This window comes from Polyodon spathula, chromosome 8, assembly GCF_017654505.1.
Source record: "Polyodon spathula isolate WHYD16114869_AA chromosome 8, ASM1765450v1, whole genome shotgun sequence".
NCBI lineage: Eukaryota > Metazoa > Chordata > Actinopteri > Acipenseriformes > Polyodontidae > Polyodon > Polyodon spathula.
Genome location: NC_054541.1, coordinates 10,391,060 through 10,405,437, shown reverse-complemented (window position 1 = coordinate 10,405,437; position 14,378 = coordinate 10,391,060). Strand labels below are relative to the sequence as shown.

The 14,378-nt window shown below is 37.0% G+C and overlaps 1 protein-coding gene across 1 annotated transcript in view; it reads right to left on the bottom strand.

The window, feature by feature from the left end:
* Positions 1–9,552, bottom strand: part of LOC121320181 (cadherin-4-like) — a 260,158-nt gene extending 250,606 nt beyond the window's left edge. Inside the window, exons 1-2 of the mRNA XM_041258433.1 lie at positions 9,325–9,552; positions 6,887–6,998 (exon numbers count right to left, since the gene is read on the bottom strand). Of these exons, the coding sequence (XP_041114367.1) occupies positions 6,887–6,998; positions 9,325–9,381 (169 nt within the window). The 5' untranslated portion in view covers positions 9,382–9,552. The remainder of the gene's footprint in view (positions 1–6,886; positions 6,999–9,324) is intronic.
* Between the last annotated feature and the right edge of the window lie 4,826 nt (positions 9,553–14,378).

The window sequence follows — 14,378 nt, the reverse complement described above, 5'->3', positions numbered from 1 at the left end:
AGTTTACACTGCCTCTGGAGTGCTGCTTTTAATTTTAATTTTTTCAAGCAAATTGGTTTCATTCCTTACTGCAATTCTCACATCCAAGACATTCTTTCCCTTGCCCAGCACTTCTTTAATCTGTGCTGCATACCAGTCTGTCAGAGGGCAGGACTGGTCACTGTATATCACATTCTGACTGGTGGAAGAATTATTGGCGATCCAATAAAACAGCCAATAAAGCAAAAAAATTAATTCCCTGCAAACTTTCCCATTATACGGTATACTGTTTTGCACCTTTATCCATGCTCTCCAAAAAATGAAATTATGTTAATGCAACCTCCATGTTAGGTGCCTGTCTGACTGACTCACCCAAAGTATATAATCTAAAACCTGAACACGCATTAGCATAGATATAAAATAGAAAATTTACAAAGAAAGAAAGAAAATAATCCCAGAGATGTATGTAAATACCATCAGATAGGGCTTGTGCTTAATTTGAAATTCAGCACAGTTTGAAGACGATTTAACTTCCAACAGTGCTTAGCTTGCCAAAAAAAGATAGATAGATAGAAAGGCACGCTTCTTTTGAAACAGGAAGTAAAATTGTAAATTTCCTCTTCATGTACTGTATCAGAACTGTGCACAGTTCCCTCATACAGCTGAAAGAAAGTTTCATGAAAAGGGTTGCCGAATGAAGGGGTCAGTATCAAACTGCAATAACTGAGCTTATCAAAATCCTGCCGCTATAATACATTTGCCGGCAACGAAAATCACATCAGCCTGGAGAGGGGTGAGCGCCTTATGAACAACCTGTCCAATGGGATGGAAAAAGGGGCTGGATTAGGGAGGACAATTCACTGAGGCACAAATAAACTGCTGACTGTACAGAGCTCACACTCCAGCAAGCCCTAAAGGACTAGGTGCAAGCTACCTCGCTATTTTGCTTTGTTAATATTAGGGCTCCTAACTTCATTGTAGAGTCTGTTGAGCTATGGCTTGCAGGTATAGAGAAACACATTTACTCCTGAACCTTTGTTTGCCACCAGATACAATTTTGAGATTCTGAGAAATCGGGTTTGGAATCTCAATTCCCTTTGCTACTTCTGCACTTTCTTTTTCTTGGTCATTAGGCCTACCGTATAACATTACAGCATTGTTCATTCTCTCATCATGAAAACAAGTAGTGTGTGTGTGTGTGGTGGGGGGGGTTCTGTAATACTGAAGGCATTAAATGCCAACTTTGGCAGTGATGACAGTTGTCATTTTGATATATGTGGACATTTATACAGGAATGTGAAAAGTAAAAATGACACTATTTGGAGTGCCTGAAATGAATATTAATGAATCTTAAAACATAGCATTCCATTTTTAACCCAGCCTCCAGCATTTACACATCATTGTGGAAAGACATGGGTGGTAAAGCTAGGTGCTCGCCATTAGCAGATCCAGACTGTCAGATGTGATGCTTTTTGCCTCGCCTCAGCACATCTTGTCTTGTGAGCTGTGTACCAAACAAGCTTGAGGCTATTGACTAGTCCTCTAAACTGTATCACTGGAAGAACAAAAAGGAAACTTGTCACAAACAATTTCTTAAATGTATAGTGATGGTGAATTTAACCACCATTATCCCAGAGAAACTGCAATTCAAATCGATTTTCTCTTTACCCAATACAAAAATACTGTTCAGTATTGTCCAGAATGGCAGCTCAAGCTAACAGTGCACTGGTTCGCCTGAGGCTAAAAGAAACAAAAACTTTTTTAAATGGTTAAAGGTTTCTGTTATAAAATCCTCCCCATCCCAGTCTTCAAAGACAGACCTCTGCATCAAGTAAATCATTTTTTGTCTTCTTATGCGATAAAAAACCTTACTAGCATGAAATTAACAAGCATTTACTCCGAATTCAATTTAAAATATGAATGAACGACACATGTGATACACAGAGTTAGGCACGTTACTGAAAAAACGTATTTATTACTTGTTATCCATTTCTTAAGAAAAAGGTAATATAATGTCCTTAATAAAAAAAAGTAGTGTTATATTTCTCTCTCTTGAGATAAATGATTTTACATGAAGTGAAACGAACTAAATTCCAGAATTAGACAGCAGCTGTATTCCCACAGGAAGACTACAGTTCCTAACCTTGGAAGTACTATGGCCTGCCCAGGGAATACTTTACAGTTCTCAAGAATACAGGCAAGCGTGTTTGACATCACGTGAGAAACTGGAATTAAAGCTTACTGTTTCTGCTCTCCACTAGGGTTTCTGGGTTTGTCATCAATGGGGGCAAAGCTTTTATATGTCCTTAGTGTTTAAGTGCCCTTCCATATTAAGGCAAATTTGCTCATTCAAAACAGACAGAGAAGAAATAAAAAAAAAACATTTTTAAAATGATATGCCAGTGGATACATCCCAGTAAACTTCAATCTCCTTCACTGTAGAGTGCTTGGGCTTGGCTCTGATTTTAAACCCAGTGCACTCACCAAATGACTAGCATATCTAGTCAAATATCTTATTAAAATTACACCAACACTTTTTACTATACAGCATTCACTTAGTCCCTTATTACCATACTTTCAGCATCTGTATTTCTGAAAGATAAATTCCCTACTCTTTCCATGGTTCCACTGCATCATGCACTTTAGATGTGATCCCTGAGGCCTGAGGGCGTGGATGTAGATGCAGCACATGCACCTGTAGGCAATCATGTTTACTCTGCACATGAGCAGCAGACTACCATAACAAAAGGTATGACACTCCTCAGTTCTAACAGACACCAGGCTATTTTGATCCCTACTGCTCCTATTGCATATTCAAGACCAGCCTTCTGCTGTAAGCCCACGAAAGCTCAATATTGGACTAAATGCAGCAACACATTCAGGTTCACACTCAGCCTGCTGGCTTCCTTACATTCTAAATATGTAGCACTTGTTGATAAGAACAAAATACAAATGAAATGTTTGTATTTAAGTGTTCCAATCCAGTTCTCATGTACAAATGAATATCTACTGAACCGATAAAGAACTTTGAATACTGTGAATTTAGCGATTTGAAAAGACGAGAGACAATGGCATTGGCTAGGAGAACATCCTCATCCTAAGCTTTATTTACAGACTGCCTATTGTGCCAAATTGAGTGGTCTGCTGGGGGCCAGGTTGACACCACTCGTGGATTTGAACCTGGGATTCCAGGGGTAACTAGCTTGTGATGTAGCTGGCTGCATCACCTAGCCCTTACCTTGCACTTTTTCAAGCATAAGTAGGGGAATAAGATGCAAATCAATAGAAGTTTCAAAATTGACTTGTACTGGTAGGCATGGTGCCAAATTGATAGCTGGATATTGATTGTAATCCTTGTGGTATTGGCTGTGTCTGCTGTACAATCAATGTTCTGTGTGCTAGACCTTTACTTCAGAAGAGAATACAAAGCAAGCAAAAGACAGCAGTCATTAATAATCTAAGGGAAGGTATGTTCATATAAACAAGTAAAAAATGACTTAGGAAAACTTGAATAAAGCAGCATCAGGCATTTACAGACAGTGATGCAAACACTAAGGGTTGTGCATCATATAGCTGAGTATTTTGCTTTAAAATATCGTAAATATTTTAAAACTGTTCAAAATATATCCAAATGTAATAACCGCACAAATGCCCACAAACTAGCCCAATAGGCAACCATCCAAAGCCATTTTTTCACACACAATACAAAAAATACAAGTTCAACTGGATGTGAGCCCACCCAATCTGGCAACACTGTTTACAGGTGCGACGTTCAACTACATGCAAATCGCACTAGTATTTGAGTTCCATTTCAAATCTGTCATAGAAAGAAATTGCAGGTGGTTAAAACTGGACAAGAAATAGGATGGATGCCAAAATCTACCCATCTACTAAGGGTAGATATTAAATTACTTTTTGACAGCCTTGTACATTTGAAATGCCCACATGTCTCAGTACAATATATGGACATGTGGTGATTTCAAGACACTAAAGGAAATGTGATCAGTACTAAAAATAGCCGGGTACAAATATTTTTGAAGAACAAATTGCATCCTCATTGGTTTTATATTTTCAATAGATATTTTAGACACCGATCACATATACTTCTGGATCACACAAGGATGACCCTACATTGAAATGTGCCTGTATCCATCTGTAAAAAATAAAAATTGTGCGTTTGTGTGTATATATACACACACATATACATAGGTATATACAACATATATATATATATATATATATATATATATATATATATATACACACACACACACACACACACACACCTACATGTACACATACGCCTCGAGACAGCTCTGGTATTAAGAGACCACTGCAAAATTATCAGTTTCTCTGGTTTTACTATTCATAGGTATGTGTTTGGGTAAAATGAACATTTTTGTTTTATTCTATAAACTACTGACAACATTTCTCCCAAATTCCAAATAAAAATATTGTCATTTAGAGCATTTATTTGCAGAAAATGACAACTGGTCAAAATAACAAAAAAGATAATTCTCAGAGTTGGGGAATATTGTCAGAGCAGAAGGAAGCAAGTTTTCTTCCAGGACAACATTGTACTTGGCTTGATTTATACGTCCTTCACAAAGACAAATCTGCCCGATTCCAGCCTTGCTGAAGCACCCCCAGATGAGTCCAATTTTCAGCTTTGCCCAACATCTGGTCATCTAATGGTTAGACGGAGACCTGGAGAGGCCTACAAGCCACAGTGTCTCGCACCCACTGTGAAATGTGGTGGAGGATCGGTGATGATCTGGGGGTGCTTCAGCAAGGCTGGAATCGGGCAGCGTTGGCATGAATCAAGCCAAGTACAAGCTTGTCCTGGAAGAAAACTTGCTTCCTTCTGCTCTGACAATGTTCCCCAACTCTGAGAATTGGTTTTTCCAGCAGGACAATGCTCCATGCCACACAGCCAGGTTAATCATGACTTTGCTTTTAAGACTTAATTTAAAATAAAAAAAATACTGGTAAGTAATGTTATAAACTAGTTATACTTTGCTTGTTTTTTTTTTTCACACAATGTACAGGACCACTTATATTTTTGTTTTATCTAATGAGATCAAATGTTGTAGGTCCAGGGGAAAAAAAAAAAAAAAAAAAAAAAAACAGATATTCAGAACATAGTGTGAAATTACATTGTCCAGAATTGTTGGCAGATAGTCTTTAAAAATAAAAGGTACAATTTGTTACAATTGCACTGATACAGTTCTTAAATTGGTGATGAATAAAAAAAAATAACAGAGTTTGTGTGATTCAATTTTATTGGCTGCAGAGCTCAAAAAAAAAAAAAGATGTGGACGTGATATACTATACAAGACATTGTGGTGATTGAAGTTCTGCGCTGATATTAAAAAAAAATATCATAAATAACTCATAATAAAAAAAATTAATTAAAAAAACAACCAAACTACCATAGACAACATTTACCCACTAGATGTTTTCAAAACCACCAATCTGTCAGCACAGAAGGGTGGTAGCCGAAAAGTCACATGCGAGAAAGGTTACCTGAAGTTCAATTTACAAATAAAACGTAAATTTGAATAATCTGTTTTAGAAAAATCTATATTTTAATTGGCATTCTGGTACTTTAAGGTGTAGGACTACACCCCTGTATGCAAGGTTGGAAGTACCGCCATTTGACTTCAGCCTTGCATAAACAACATACCGCAATGTTTGATGCTGTACAGCCATCCTTTTTAGATTGTTTTTTTTTTTTAATTATTATTAGGAAATGATTCCACACACTTGACTTTGCTTTGCAGAATTTAAGCAGCTCAAACGCTGTGTGTTTCTGACATATTTTCTTTTGTGTTAGCACAGCTCACATTACAAGTTCTCATAATCTACAAGTGATTGTGTTGCAAGGTAATAGCTGACATTTTGCAGTAGACGTTTCCTTGAATCAGTTTAACTAAAAATACACACTGTATACTATTCGCTATGTCTGACAAGCAACTTAACTCTGATAGGGGAGATGGCTGAACTGACTTGTAAAATACACTACTTCTTTCCCTGTAAAATACTGCATTATGTCCATTAGAAAAAATGTTTTCCCTTATTAAGCCATGTGTGTCTGTTTTCATTAAAATCACACAGACTCACAGGGAAAGGACTGAAACCCCTCAGCACGGCACGCAATAAATTTGTGATTGATTGTTAGTGATTGGTGGACAGGACACCTCAGTGCAGACTTGCTGAAATTCACAGCACAGAAACATAGGGATGAATGCAGTTTGGTCACCCCTCCCAAGTGAAAGGAAAAGTCAGAGTGATGTACTGTACCAAGCTTTGATTGATTAAACTGGAAATAAACACAGGAGAAGCACATACTGTATCTAAAATAAGCTTACAATCACAGTGGCATCATAATGGATTCGCTTATTTTCTTACTGTTTCAGAGCTAGGAGCTGTATTAAATGGACACATCACTAACAACGTATCCAACACCTTGAGTACGTTAGCTATGAATCCTCATCATATTCTTATTATTCAACTCTCCCTTTAGGGTAACAGTTACAATGTATTCATCATCCTACCGAAATGATTCAACACATTTTAAGATTGTCACTTTGCCTGCAGCACAAAGCAGAACATATATCTGATGATCAGACCATTGTGATTCTAAATCCATGCTAATTTTCCATATCAAAACTCTGTTCACAGTCTCCTTGAAATCAATAAGGGAGCATAAATGGTTTAGATTTTTTTTTCTTTCTGTCACCAGATTGTCACACTTACAATTGAGAATGCTCTGACCTTCCGAAAATATAAATTAATTTTAATCATCTGAATACCCAGCTTAAGATAGAGGTGCAGACTTGTATTATTTTCCTTTAAGACGACGAAAAAAAACAACGAAATACTCAAAACCAACTGACACACTTACCTTTGAGAATGCTCTGACCTTCCAATATCTCCCTTGAAACCAGCACTGTATAAAAACTTTCTGAAAATCCAGCTCGACACGGCGGTTTAGATGTAAGGTCTCCATAATTCCCCTAATGAAGGGAAAGACAAACAGACTCAGCTTTAAAAGAAGCTCTAGCACACTTTTAAAAACTAAGACTTAAAATATGATTCCTAAAAGGGAATACTGCAGCTACAGCATCTGGGGTAGCCAGTCTCACTTTGTATTAGTGTCTGAACTGGCTACTGCAAACACAAAAGTTAATAAATATATACTCAGTTCAGGGGGGTACTGATGTGCAAATTTTACAAAAACTCCAACTCTAGCATTAGATTTCTGGAACAAATTCTTGCACAAGCTTGGCCAGGTTTTGAAATAATGTTGAATGTTGATAATCATAAAACAAGGCAATATTATCAAAGAGGGATGCATGATCAACAATATGCCACAAAACATCTTGGATCATATATTGGTAATTCAACTGGGAAATCACACCAAAATGGCAAAGCAGACCATGTGCATTTGGAAGCTACTGGAGACCTATAGAGGAAAGAGGACATCTGAATCTGATAAACATCCATTAATTTGGAGGATGTATTTTTACAAAGTACTGTGGATGTGTACACTTCATTAGGAAGTCTCCCCTTTCTATTACAATATCCTTGCATTGTAACACTGGAGCACGAAGTCTTACCAGCTATGGTTCACTATGAAATTTGCTATATAAAATAAAGATTGATTAATCGATTGATTGTGCTGATTACTGTACATTTTTTAAAAAAGAGGAGCCTGTCCTGGATCTTTCACATTATGCTGGCTGAACCTAATGCTTTCCAAAACGTTACGCCCTAGTGGTCAGACCTAACTCGACATCCTTGGTCACTTGAAACTAGGTAAGCTTAGCAAACTGTGGAGCTGCTCATTACAGTCAGTGGAACACACAGATAGAACCCTGAAGATGCAGCTTCCTCCTCTGCATCGTGACATTCTACCCCAGGATCCGAGCATGCCATTAATGAACACCATTGTCTATAGGCAACCAATAATGCCCCTGACCTGTCAACCAGGGACAACTGCTACCAGAGCTCCATTAAAAGGCTAATTAACCCAGTGTAGTATCAGAATAAAGCAACCCTGTGATGTGTAGTTAAAATTGCTGCTGGTGTGTATAACAAATCACCAAGGAACTATTCACAGATCTCTCCAGTATTGTATCAAAAAAAATGGACCATATAATTTTCTGTTTGTATTTTAAGGGTGACAAAAACCCAGTTAATATATTGAGTTCAATGTATTATAGACTTTTCCTTTGCAAAGTATAGTCAATTTAGCTGAATAAGGTTATAGAACGCTATGTTTAGGACTCCCTCCTTTACCTATGTGTGATAGGAAACAGTGGGTGTTTTGACTTAGCTGTGGCTCCTTGCGTTACTTTTTTTGGTGGTCTTATTTACTGGTGTAGAAAAATGGGGAAGTGGCTATGATAGCTTCTGCTTAAATATAAACGACTTGCTAGTAACTACTGTAACTACTGTATCTATCACATTAAATAGAAAGTGCTTCCGATTATCACGTGTATAAAATCTCTAAACTTAATGCAATTTGGTTATTTTATAATATGTTATACCCTCTTTTTGCAAGCAGTGTTTCTGTATGAGATAGACTGCCAATGCGCACCAGTTACAAAAGACTGAATGCAGTACATACAAGGCACAAGAAAGGTGATTTGTTACCACTGATACACCCGATGGACACAATAACGATATATTAATGCGCATCTACACTTTTAAAATGAGGCGATGTTTTGTATGATCTTGCCAATAGGTTGTAATATCTGATAAAACCACACACCGTGCATGTATCTTAATAAGTGAAGAACCAGCAGGGGTTTGAAATGATCCACTGTAAAACAAATGCTCAGTAGTACCACTAAATCAGTGCAGATGGGTCAACAGACTGCGATGTATTTACTGATAAATATTAGATCGCTTGTCAAGACATCGTCAAGACTCCTGCACTTTGCTTCAATGACCACATAACGGTAATCTAAGGTCCCGCTATAAATCTGAAGCTTTCAAAAAAGAAAAGACAGAGAGAGAGAGAGAGAGAGAGAGAGAGAGAGAGAGAGAGAGAGAGAGAGAGAGAGAGAGAGAGAATAGCTTTAACAATCACATCGTTAGTCAGGGGATTCAATAAATAAAGACAAATAGATCAGTAAAAGTAAATAAATAAATAAATAAATACAAAAAACAAACAAACAAAAAACATTCCAAATACACAACATTTGCCAACAGTGCTGCAAGGTGCTGATTCAGTGAATACCGGGTGTTTTTGCACCGCTACACACTAAAGAAAACACTGCGGCGCAGTACTTCCAAGATGTTTTTAAAAAATAAAAGAAAGAATAATAATCTTACCCAAGATGTGCCAAATAACAAGGCGTTCATCAGCAATATAAGAAAAACAATTTTCATTTTGCAAGCACGCAGCAGCAGCTTGAGCTGGGACTCGGTTTTTCTTTTTTTTATTTCCCTGGTGTTTCTTCTAGGATGTCCCTATACTGTTTCGTATGCAATACAAAGCTCCTCACTGATCAACTCTGTACCGAATCCTCGAGCTCACAACTGCAGGTGAAACGCGATGCGCTGCTCCGCTCAGCACCAGAGAGCTCGCTGACGTCACTCTAACTCCTCCTAGCGTACACACTGGGAGAATCCTCCTTAAAGACGCAGATGAAGCGGAGCTTCTAGTGCAAGCTTGCGACGGACTTTTGGGTTAGTACAGATATATAGAGTATATATTAGAAACAAATTAAAAGTGCCCAATTCTGCGTATTTTTTTTTTCCATAAACATATTCTCAAAGGACTCATATGAATACCCAGAAGCTGCAAATATGCTACATTTATACACGGTTTTTTTTTTTTTGTTTTTTTTTAATTCCGTGTTGTTATTAGCCTAATTGTAGAGTTTTATAATGTCCTTGGTAATTGTTACCAAATGCATTTATGTTTTTTAAATCACAAATATGTTTCCTTACCGGTATGTGGACTTACAAAATTACTGGAGTGTAGAAATAGAAAAGCCTTTAACTAATACAGGTCTGTCTTTCAAACAAGAGACCGGACATTGAAAATGCGTTTCCACGACGCTCACGCACATAGTCTAGTCGAATAATTAGCAGGTCAATGGAATTCATAATGTTAATGATTGCTCGCACACTAAGTGCAGACGTCATTCAATTTAGCAACACAGAGTCCTGCTAAAAAAAAAAAAAAAAAAAAAAAAAAAAGTGACCAATAATTACTTATTCAAATTTGATCGTTGCATTGCATGTGGCGTGGTTATCCAACTGACTTCATTTTCCATTAAATGCAATTGGAAAAAAAATCTCCATTTTCAGTGTTTCCCATATTTCCATATCTAAGAGGTGTAGCTAAAGGGTTAATCTTATCAAACAGAATACCACAGTGACAGCACATCACCCATCAGACTGCTTATTGCAAATACTGAGCGTCTGCACTCACAAATATTACTACAGCTCACACATGCACAAGCAAAAAAATAAATACGTCTAACCTACCCTGTTTACATTTCATGCTATTTCTCAGTTTCATTACAATTATTGTAACTGGTGTTGGTTTATGAGATCATCTGGTGAAGATATACCCTTGTAAATTTGATTCTCCAAAACCTAATAAATAATTAATAGGCTGTTCAGTATCCTTTTCACAATAACCTAACAATGCTCAACCATCGCGTGTTGAAAATGTAATTTTCACAGACCAAAAAAGGAGAGTGTTAACTTAATTTATGGATGCAATACAGTACATCAAGTCTTTATCTTACAGAATAAAGAGATACAATTGGGAACAAACAGATGTCTCCAATGAGGGTTTCTAGCTTCTAAATAATTCATGGGTGCAATTTACAAAAGGAAGATAAAGCAGTGATTATGTGGAGTGAACAAAGATTAGCTTTCTTAAAAAGTAAAGCATTTATTAGAAAATATTTCAGCTTGAAAGAGGTTTACACAGGGCCAGTCATTATCAGAGTTCTTGTGTTGATTTAGATTTTTCTACAATCAGATGTACAGAAATATGCAGATAAGGGTGAATAAGGGTGTAATGAATTATAGATAATACATAGCTCCTTGATAGCATGATAAGTTCAGTAGTTTAAATTAACTTAACAAAAAATAACACAGACAGTTTAGAGTGGTCATTGATTTGATTTACGATGAATGCATATGATTAATTCTCACCTGCTCCAGACTTTAATGTTTAAATCATTCATGTCATGGAATGTGATTTGTATATGTCTTCATACTAGTTTTTGACACTTCCCAGCAGTGTTACAGAGTCTTTAATGCAACATTTTGAGCACAGAATCCTAGGTTATAAGTTAATATGTTGTGTGTAGAGTGCCTCTTAATGTGTAAGAGATGTCATCTTGTGTAGTTTGGGTGACAGGACCCAGTCTCTTATACAATAAGAGACACCCTACACACAACGTATTAACTTATAAAGGAAAAGGTTTCACAACAAACATACATCCTTAAACTGATTTCAATGCTCCGTATATAACACCTCTTTTTGGAAATCTATGTTTTGTTCTTATGCACTATAAATTATTAAGAAGACATGGCATCTTTTGATGTGCCCTGGAGCATTACCCAGCGATTCAACTTTCATTTCACATTTGAGTTTGGACTATTGATTTGTTGTGATTGGAATAAGATAACACAATTGACTTTTCATTGGATATATCAGCTATTTACATCAAAAAGAATTTTGAGTTTCGGGGGAAAAACAGATTTCACTATCCTAGTCTGTTTCTTTGTTTACAAACCTTGGCTACCATAAAGCCATTTCAAAGTTCAATTATACCAGCTTTCAGTTTCCTGATCCCTTTTAGTGGCAACAACACACCTCTGAAAAGAGATTTTGCATCTTAGTAGAACTGCATTTATAAATACCTCCCAGCAAGTGTAGCAGTTAATAATGAATGGTGGGCTTAGATCTCACCCTTCCAAAGCATGTGTCCTTGGGCATGCAGTGTTACTTCTAGTGCTGCGGTCTAAAGTTAATGTAATTTTGTATCTCAGTTTTGGATAATAAATGATGCTGAACTTACAGGCTTTGTAATGGACAATATATTAAGCACATAAACATGGCATGACTACATTAGAAATGTGCAGGGACCCAAACTCTGACTACTGAACCCTACCAAACTTTTTGAGGGGTATTCTTGATCCACCCTAACCCTAACCCTAATCCTGCTCTGGACAACTGGCAGGATTAAACTCCAGCTTGCATTTATCTGCATTTAAAGGGTGTAACTAGTTTATCCCAGGAATCATTCTTTTGACAATGTTTGACACAAACTTGCACAGAAAAACCACAAAGTAAAAAGGCCCATTGCAAAGACTGAATAAGATTTTTTCAAAGGTTATTGAGCTATTATTTTCCGGTTACTGTACGTCACAATTCCCCTAGGTAATTAATGGCAAAAATGGAAAATCAATTGCAGAACATTAAGCTTAACCTCTAAAATAGCCCTTGGACAAAAAGATACATACATAGCTTATTCTAAAGGTCAATCTTTAAATTGAATGCAAGGCATAACCTGGTATTAAATTAAAGAACTTCACATACAAAAAAAGGAACAAACAGCTAGATAATCTTGAAAACAACTTCTACAGAATTGACAGAAATAGGAGACATATCTCTCGACATATCCTGTACATTTTGCAATTTTAAGAAGCTTCAATAAATCTTAAATTACTGTGGCTACGCTGTGGCCTTATTATCTATTTGATGGTAACATCGTCTGGTGTAAAATGTCTGTAGTTATACCCATCAGAGTTAGTGCCTGGATGAGTGACCCTCCATGGCATATCAGGTGATGTAGGAAGTGGTGTTGCTGGTGTAATGCATCTCCTCCTAGCTGCTGATGAGTTAAGTGACAAGACCCACACTTACCTCTCGACTGCAGAGCTTGCTGTTTAGATGAATGGTAAGAAGTCTGTCTTTGAACCCTATGGTTTGTGTTTCGCTTCCAGCCCTGGGTATTTCATTCAATTCAATGGGCTGAGATGCCAATTCATTTTGATAGCTCAGAAGGAGTCAAAATCCCTATTTGGCTTATGTCTGAGGAAGGCATTTGAGGTTCTGTCAGAGCTCTGTTCTTCTGTTGGAATTGTTTTCTTACTTTTGACTTTTTTACCTTGACTTTACCAGGTTGACAGTTTCCAAAAGGTACACAGAAAATGGCAGCATTGCAAAATTATTGTTAAAAGGGCTTTATAACAAGAGGGTTTTCATGAGAGGAAATCAGTTCTTTGCTGTTGGAGTTAAGCGACTTTGATGATGTAAACAAGAGCGGACTGCAGCACCGCAGGAGTCAGGACAGAACATCTCGTTTGTTAGCAATTTATTAGTATGTATTTATTTGTGATTATGGCCCCTCTGCAAAGTTTTAACATTGAGTTTTTTTTTTTTTAATTTTGTTTTGAATGAAATTGAGTTTGTTATTCAAGAAACTGTTCCATTATTTGCTTGTTTAACTAAAACAGTTTCATGAAAAGAAAACCTTGTATATTTATAAAACACAGTGGGGGGAGACAGGAATTAAACCAAGAACATGTGGATTTCAACTAATTATGTTACAAAACAGACTGACAGAGGAGTTAATCCAGGAGGAATGTGGCTTTACCTCATGGAGTGTTGAACTCTCTATACTTTGGAGAAGATGATATTATGAGTAATAAACCAAATTCCCTACATTTTTGTAGCAACTGTATCTATCTTCCATGCAACTGAATCCTACAGTATATAGCTGCTAGGGAGTAACTTCACAGATATTCAGATATGGCATTGTTGTTGGGCTTCCCAAGCCCTTTGCATATACTGCAGATGGTGGACTTTTTGGCATTTAATATGCCAACAATATACTGGCCGTTACCCTATTGTTCTTCGTGTGTTTGAAGTACTGTAATGCAATCTACGACATATGAAGATCATTTTTAAGGTGACTGAGCTGGATTTGCATTAAGCAATCATCAGTACTGGGAACTTCCTACTCATGTGCTGTGAATTGAAGTTCCAGCTCACCCAGTTTTCTATTATCGGCTATCCTTTTTTCTTAGCAGATAAATAATGAATTATACTAGCCCTGGGATATGACTCCATAGCCTCCTCGTCAACACATCTTTGTAGATAGGAAGATCGATATCCCCTTTATGTAAACAGCAGTCATGGCTCTTTCTGTGACTGTAGAACAGATGAGCAAGATGCCTCTGTTTGGAATTAACTTGATAGGATCAGTTCAAGGGGATCCCAGTACTGAACGTTATAAAGTTTTTTCTAAGGGCTTATTCTGAGCTTTACTCATTTCAGTAGCTAGATTTGCAAAGCATGGTGTCTGTCCTTACTGGAATGGAGCTACCAAGATGACAATATCTCTATCTAT